The 8,765-nt window shown below is 44.7% G+C and overlaps 1 protein-coding gene across 1 annotated transcript in view; it reads right to left on the bottom strand.

Moving 5' to 3' along the window:
• Window positions 1–8,557, bottom strand: part of haus6 (HAUS augmin-like complex, subunit 6) — a 64,669-nt gene extending 56,112 nt beyond the window's left edge. The window contains exons 1-2 of the mRNA XM_078559652.1: window positions 8,254–8,557; window positions 7,180–7,275 (exon numbers count right to left, since the gene is read on the bottom strand). Coding sequence (XP_078415778.1) covers window positions 7,180–7,275; window positions 8,254–8,402 — 245 coding nt within the window. The 5' untranslated portion in view covers window positions 8,403–8,557. The remainder of the gene's footprint in view (window positions 1–7,179; window positions 7,276–8,253) is intronic.
• Between the last annotated feature and the right edge of the window lie 208 nt (window positions 8,558–8,765).

Consider the following 8,765-nt stretch of genomic DNA (forward strand, 5'->3'; position numbering starts at 1 on the left):
TGCAATTTTCCAGTCCAGGCAACACCCTCAAATTTCCTCTATGCCCTAATGCAATTACATCCTTTCTGTATGAGGTGACCAGAGCTACACACAGTACTGAAGTTGCGGCCTAACTAATGCTTTATACAGTTCCAGCATAACACCTCTGCTCTTATATTCTATGTCTTGCCTTCTTAACCACCTTATCAGCCTGTCTTGCTACCTTCAGGGACCTGTGGACATTCTGTCCATAGATCTTCACCTTCTTACACCTCTCAGTATCCTCCCATTTATTGTGTAATCCTTTGCCTTGATTGGCCTCTCCAAATGCATCACTTGAGTTTTCTCGGAGTTGAATTCCGTTTTCCCCTTTTCTGCCCATCTGACCAGTCCATTGATATCTTCCTGTAATCCACAGCAATCTTCCTTGCTATCAACCATGCAGCCAATTATTGTGCCACCTGAAAACTTCTTGATCATTCCCCTTACATTTACACCCAAATCAGTAATATAAACCACAAAAGGCAGGGGACCTAGTTCTGGGCCCTGCAGAACTCACTGGAAACAGCCTTCCAGTCACAAAAACATCCATCAACAATTGCTCTTTGTTCCTTGCCAATGAGCCAATTTTGTATTCAGCTTGTTACATTCCCCTGGGCTTTTATGTGGGACTTTGTCAAAAGCCTTACTAAAATCCATGTAGACCACATCAACCGCACTACCCTTAATTCTCATTATTTCCTCAAAGAATTCAATCAACCTGGGATACATTTCCTCCGGCCCTGGTGATTCATTCATTTAAGGATGGAAAGCCCTTTAATACTTCCTCTTTCCCTATGTTTATCACATCTAATACTTAAGCACCACTCCTCCTTAACTACAAGGTCTGCATCATTCCCCCTCTTTTGTGAAGATGGACACAAAGTATTCATTATGAACCATACTCTCATCCTCCGCCTCCACACTAAGTTACCTTTTTGGTCTTATGGGCACTCATCTTTCCTTAGTTATCCTCTTACCCTTAATGTTGATAAACATCTTTGGGTTCTTCTTGACTTTGCTTGCCAATATTCTTTCATGGCCTCTCTTTGCTTTCCTAATTTCCTTTATGATTTCACTCCTGCACATTCTGTACTCCTCTCGGCTTTCTGTAGTATTGAGTTCTCAGTGTCCAACAAAAGCTTTCCTTTCCTGCCTCATCTTAATCTAAATTCCTCGATGTCCGGGGGCTCTAGATTTGGTTGTCCCACCCTTTTTCTTTCTGGGAACATACTTACTTTTAATCCTCTTGAATCTCCCCTTTGAATGCCTCCCACTGCTCTGACACTGACTGTTTCCAGTCCACTTTTGCTAAAATCACCCCTCAGCTTAATAAAATTGGCCCTGCCCTAATTTAGAACTTTTAACTCCTGTTTTATCTTTGTCCATTTCCATGATTATGTTAAAACAACTGAACTATGATCGCTACCACCAAATGGTCTCGCATTGTCACTCCTTCCACTTGCACAGCTTCATTTCCTAAAATGAAGTCCAGAATTGTGCCCTCTTGTTAGGTTCACATGCTCCCTGGAAGTGGTACATGATCCAGGAAACAATCAAATATGAATGACTCCAGTTAAGAACCAGATATGCTGGAATCAGGTTTTGCCATTCTTTCCAGCAGGCTAGAAAACAAATACCAACTGAGCAATTCAGCCCATTTTTTATTTACAGCTGATTTCTTTTTAAAAATGCAGTAAATGGATTTGAGCAACAAGGCTCCAATTTATAGGTCAGTAAAAATAATCTATTTGAATAAACCTTACCCTGCAAAACAATCAATTGAATGGTTGCGTAACAGCATGTCACTTTTCCTGAAAAGTTTAAATATCAACTTCCATTGCTTTAAGCTACAATTCTGTCCACAGCCACCCAATTAAAGAGGGAACTGATAAGTAAATGGACAAGTACGCAAAATGAGCACTTCAAAAGAAAAACAGTTTACAATAAATCTGAAAATTAAAATGGTGAACACAATTGTAAGGCAGCCTCTTTTCCACTGCTAGTATCTCAATAATTTTATGGTGCTATTTTACAGCCACAATCTCAACTGCCCAATCAATAAAAGGATTCTCTGAAATTACCTAGCAATCCACTCAGTTGTGCCAAACCACTACAGAAAAGTCAAAAAGGAATAAAACCAGACAGGCCATCTGGCATCATCTTAGGCACTGGAAATGACAACACACCCCACCCTGTTGACCTTGCAAAGTCCTCCTTCCTAACATCTGGGGGCCTATGACAAAATTGAGAGAGCTGTGTCACAGATTAGTCAAGCAACAACCTGACAATCATACTCTCAATCATGATGGTGATGGCTGCCCTTAAGAGTTCAAAGACAACAATGGATCTGCAGACTCATCAACAATGAATACGGAGAAGGTTACAGATCCCAATCTGAATGCAGAGTCAAACAGTTGGGGCATTGGAACAGACATGGACAGATGCTGCTCTATGACGTTGTTCACAGGCAGCAATAAGACGTTGACGTCAATCATTTTCAAAAGTGACAGAAGCTCTACAGATCAAGGCTCTCCAGCAAGTTCCTTCTCACGCTGATTCTTCCAGCTTATCAGGCTTGATGCCGCACCACTTCAGGTTTCCCTTAAGCATGCCTCTGTAAAGTGCGCGACTGAACTTGACTTCTTTTGCCAGCTGCTAGCTCTCAGAATGGTCCTCCATTCTAATTACACACCCTACCCAGCACAGTTGGGGTCTCGGGAGCATTGCTACAATATTTTTTGTCTGTGCTTGATCTAAGATTTTGAGGTTTGCGATCCAGTCTTTCCAGTGGATGCAAAGGATGGAGTGAAGAGTATGCTCGTGAATTTGTTCCAACTGCCTTATGTATTTGCAGTATAAAGTCCATGACTCTCAGCCAGAGTAATGACAAGAGCATTGTACATCTTGATACATACAAACATATGAATTAGGAGGAGTAGGCCACTTGGCTCTTCGAGTCTGCTCTGCCATTCAATAAGATATGGCTGATCTGATTTTCACCTCAACTTCACATTCCTGCCTACCCCTGGTAAACAACAGGGTGAAAGGTTGTCAAGAATCTATCTACCTCTGCCTTAAAGATATTCAAGGACTCTGTCTCAACTACTTTTTGAGGAAAAGAATTTCAAAGTTTCACAACCCTCAGAAAAAGTTTTCCCTCCGCTGTCCTCAATGGGTGGCCCATTATTTTGAAACAGTGACCCTGGACTCTCCCACAAGAGGAAACATCTTTTTCACATCCACTACCAAGTCCCCTCAAAATATTATATGCTTCAATTAAGGCGCCTCTTACTCAAAATTCCATTGGATACAAGCCTAGCCCGTCCAGCCTTTCCTCATAAGACAACCCACCCATTCCAGGTATTAGTCTGCTAAACCTTCTCTGAACTGCTTATAATTCATTTATATCTTTCCTTAAATAAGGAGAACAATACTGTACACAGTACTCCAAATGTTGTCTCACCAATGCTCTGTATAACTGAAGTATAACCTCTCCACTATTGTATTCAATTATCCTCGCAATCAACGATAACATTCTATTGGCTTTGCTAATTACTTGCTGTACCTACATAGTAGCCTTTTGCGATTCATGCACTAAGGCACCGAGGTCCCTCTGCATCCCAGAGCTCTGCAATCTCTCATTTAGACATGCGTCCTTTTTATCCATCCTGCCAAAATGAATTTTCCTCATTTTCCAGATCTTTGCCCACTCACCTAACCTACCTTTATCCTTTTGTAGCCTGTCATCTTCACAACCTATTTTCCTACCTATCTATGTCATCCACAAATTTAGCAACCATACTATCAGTCCCATTACCAAAATAATTTATATAATTTCTAAAAAGGAGGTTCCAGTACTGATCCCTGTGCCACACCACTTGTCACATCCTGCTACTCAGAAAATGCCCCATTTATGCCAACTGTTTCTTGTTAGCAAGCCAATCTTCTATCCATGCCAATATTAGCCGCTACACCATGAGCTTTTATTTTTCCCCACAATAACCTCTGTGGAGGCATGCCTTCTGGAAATCTAAGTACAGTACATCCACCAGTTCCCCTTTATCCACAGCTCCTTACTTCTTCAAAAAACTCCAATAAATTGGTTAAACATGATTTCCCTTTCACAAAACCATGTTGGCTCTACACGGTTACCTTGGATTTAACTAAATGCCCTGTTATAATGCTTTTAAGAATAGCTTCTAATATTTTCCCTATGACAGATGGTAAGCTAACTGGCCTACATTTTCCTGCTTTCTGTCTCCTTCCCTTTTAGGATAAAGGAGTTACATTCGCTATTTTCCAATCTAATGGAACTTTGCCTGGATCCAGTCAATTTTGGAAAATTAAAATCAATGCAAACTATCTCACTAATGACTTCTTTTAAGACCTTAGGATGCAATCCATCAGGACCTGGGGACTTCGCAAATAGTTGGAACCGCGGGTTGACAAGTACCACCTCCCTAGTGATTATAACTTTCTCTAGTTCTTCCCTCCCTTCCAATTCCTGACTTACAGCTATTCTGAGTTGCTGCTTGTATCCTCTATACTGAAGATCAATGCAAAATACATTGTGTTGTGCGGCACTACTACCGTGCTAAATGGGATAGATTCAGAACAGATACATCATCTCAAAACTGGGCATCCAAGACACACTAAGGGCCATCAGCAGCAGAATTGCATTCAACCCACAATCTAGCCTCATGGCCCAACATACCTCTCGCTCTACCGTTCCTATCAAGCCAAGGGATCAATTCTGGTTCAAAGAAGAATGCACGAGTGCAGGCCAGAAGCAGCACCAGCATACCTAAAAATGAGGTACCAACCTAGTGAAGCTACAACACAGGACTACTTGCATGCCAAATAGCAGAAGCAGCATGTGATAGAGCTAAGCAATCCCACAACCAGTGGATCAGATCAATGCTCTGCAGCTCTGCCACATCCAGTCGTGAATGGAGGATGATAATTAAACTAACCAGAGGCGGCGGCTTCAGAAATATCCCCATCCCCAAGTGCTGGGCTCCTTCATAAATCACTGCAAAAGTCAAGGCTGAAGCATTTGCATCCACCTTCAGCCAGAAGTATCAAGTGGATGACATCTCAGCCTTCTCCTGAGGCCCCTACATCACAGATGCCAGTCTCCAGTCAATTTGATTCACTCCACGTGATATTAAGAAACGGCTGAAGGCACTGGATACTGCAAAGGCTATGGGCCCTGACAATATTCCAGCAATAGCACTGAAGACTTGTGCTCCAGAACTTGTCGCACCCCTAGCCAAGCTGTTCCAGTACAGCTACAACATTGGTATCTACTCAACAACGTGGAAAATTGCCTAGTTACGTCCTTTCCAAAAAAATGCAGGACAAATCTAACCCCACCAATTACCACCCCATCAGTCTACACTCCATCAGCAAAGTAATGGAATGTGTCATCGACAGTACTATCAAGTAACACTTGCAAAGTTACCTGCTCACTGATGCTCAATTTAGGCTCCACCAGGGCCATTGGCTCCTGACCTCATTACAGCCTTGGTCCAAACATGGACAAAAGCTGGATTCCAGAGGCGAGTTTCCCACACCCCCTATTCGCATTGACTTTAAGGCAGCATTTGACCGAGCGTGGCATCAAGGAGCCCGGGCAAAATTGAAGTCAATGGGAATCGGGGAAGATTCTCCATTGGTTGGAGTCATACCTAGCAGAAAGGAAGATGGCTATGGTTGTTGGAAGTCAATCACCTCAGCCCCAGGACATTGCTGCAGGGATTCCTCAGGGTAGCATCCATCTTCAGCTGCTTCAATGTCCTTCCCTCCATCATAAGATCAGAAGTAGGGATGTTTGCTGACCATTGCACAATGTTCAACTCCTCGGACACTGAGGTAGTCCGTGTCCATACGCATCAAAACCTGGACAACATTCAGGCTTGGGCTGATAACTAACATTCATGCCACATAAGTGCCAGGCAACAATAATTTCAACAAGAGAGAATCTAAAGAACACCCCATGACATTCAAAGGCATTACCATCACTAAGTCTCTCACTATCAACATCCTGGGGGTTACCATTGAGCAGAAACTGAACTGGACTAGCCATATAAATGCTGTGGCTAAAAGAACAGCTCATGAGGCTATGAATTCTGCAGTGAGTAACGCACCTACTCCACAAAGCCTGCCCACCATCTAAGAGGCACAAGTCAGGGTTGCAATGAAATACTCTCCACTTGACTGGACAAGTGCAGCTCCAACACTACTAAAGGAGCTCGACATCATCCAGGAAAAGCAGCCCACTTGATTTGGCACCCCATCCAGGACCTTAAATATTCACTCCCTCCACCAACACACAGTGTGGCATGATATAGAAGATGCACTGCAGCAACTCACCAAGGCTCCTTCCAAACCCACGATCTCTACCACATAGAAGGATAAGGATAGGAGATGCATGGAAATGCAACCACCTGCAAGCTCCCCTCCAAGTCACACACCATCCTGACTTGGAACTATATCGCTGTTCCTTCACTGTCCTCGACCAAAACCCTGGAACTCCCTTCCTAACAGCACTGTGGGTGTTCCTACAACACATAACTGCAGCTCATGAAGAAATCAGCAAACTACCACCGTCTCAAGGGCAAATAGGGATGGGCAACAAATGTTGGCCATTGCCAGCAGTGCTCAGGAAAAGAATAAAAAAAAGATTATTGCACAGACAGCTACTCGTGCCATTTTATATATTTTTATATCGTTTTTAGTTTTCAAAGAGGTAATAACTAGTTACACAGACGTTCTATCCACCCTTTCAACTGTAGAATAAAAGAATCTATTCAAGAAAAATTACTTCCCAATATAAATTCACTGCTCGGTTTGGAACAGAGTTAGAAAGAATAGAAAGGCTCCCCCACCGCCCGCCAGGGCTCTTATATGACCTCAACCTCACACTCACATAAATAGCCTCTAGGGCAAGTTACTCAACACCCACCACCTATTAAACTGCACTTTACATCATGAGTTAATATCTCAGAGTACATGAGAAGAATAGTTTTCATATTGCGATATTGTGAATACCCAGTTCAGTGATAATTATATTTATCTCTATTCTAAACTGTAGGACAAACAAACCTAGGCAAACACAAAGTTGAAGTTCATTAGCATAATAAAAATTCAGTTTACCTGAAAAGAGAAATGGCACGAGTTTGGTCCAATTGCAGGAACAAGTAATGCACAACTACTTGAAATGCTTCCATATTTGGTTTGTCAAACATATCCCTGTTTGAAGAAATATGCAGCGATCTTTATTGTGGGGACAGTATATTGAAATTTCAGGCATATTCAACAGGTTTATTATACAGCATTTCCAAAGGATTCTGTACCAGAACACGCCATCATCAATACAGCATCACAATCCTGACTGTAGCCAAGTTAATTTTCTTTTACACTTCAGTTATTAATGTAGATTTAAAAACAAAGCAAGGAAATTGTATTTCTAGAACTAAACCTGAAAAAGAATGATGCAATAGCAATAAAAGAGACCAGGAGGAATAGTAAACTTAATATTCCCAGCTACAAGCTATTCAGAAAAAAAATAGCTAAAGAAAGGGGAATAGTAGCATTACAGATCAAAGACACATGGTCAACCTTGAAAGGAATGTGCTCGAAAGGCACAAAGTATTTCATAAATATACAAATAGTAAAGGATAGTCAGAGGAAGGGCAAAGTCAATTAGCTTTTGTGGATGCAGACAGCATTAGTTGAGAAACTGAGTGAGTATCTTTGTGTCTTTACTGAGGCAGCATCCTTTTCAGTGAAGAAGGGAGTTGAAAAATTGAATAGGATAAAAAGTAGAGGGGGCCTGGGGGAAGGAGGGAGGGAGGAGTGGGCAGAGGGGGGCCTGGGGGAAGGAGGGGGGCCTGGGGGAAGGAGGAGTGGGCGGAGGGGGCCTGGGGGAAAGAGGAGGGGGAGGAGTGGGCGGAGGGGGGCCTGGGGGGAGGAGGGGAGGGAGGGGGGGAGGAGGGGGGAGGGGGGAGGAGGGGAGGGAGGGGGGAGGAGGGGAGGGAGGGAGGAGGGGGCGGAGGGGGGCCTGGGGGGAGGAGGGGAGGGAGGAGGGGGAAGGAGGGGAGGGGAAGGAGGGGAGGGGGGAAGGGAGGGGAGGGGGAAGGAGGGAGGGGGAAGGAGGGGAGGGGGAAGGGGGGAGGGAGGGAGGGCCTGGGGCGGCAGAAACAGGGCCTAAGGATTTCAATCTCACACCTGCCGAAGACGATGCGGCTTCTCCCGCCGCCGCTCCCGCTCTCCAGCGGCCGAGTCTCATCTCCGGGCGGGGTGAAGCCCAGCGACAACAGCCCGCTCCATAGGCGCTCCTTCCGCCAGCTCCCGGGCCCCGCCGGCCCCCTGCTCATCCTCCCGCCTCCCGGTTCCCGGCCCCGGGCCCTGACTCTCTCTCTCTCCACACGGTTTCTTTCTGTTTCTCTCTCCCGCCTCCAGATTTTGAACCGTTCCGGCCGCAGTCACAGCAAAAAAAAACCGTCCCAATGCCCCACCGCCAATCACAGCCAAGCACCCTCACAGCCAATCACAGCTCAGCTCGCCCACGGCCAATCACAAATTTAACACAAGCCCGCCTTCGGCCGCCGGAGCGCCTCACATCTTTGCCGCTCTGATTGGCTGCGGGGCAGAATAGGCGGGGCTGAGAAGATGATGATGTTTCCGAGCCCCCCCCCCCCCCCACGCCGAAGATGCGCTGGTGGAAAATCCTAGGTCAG

Source organism: Cetorhinus maximus, chromosome 2 (genome assembly GCF_964194155.1).
Source record: "Cetorhinus maximus chromosome 2, sCetMax3.hap1.1, whole genome shotgun sequence".
In the NCBI taxonomy this organism is placed as follows: Eukaryota; Metazoa; Chordata; class Chondrichthyes; order Lamniformes; family Cetorhinidae; genus Cetorhinus; species Cetorhinus maximus.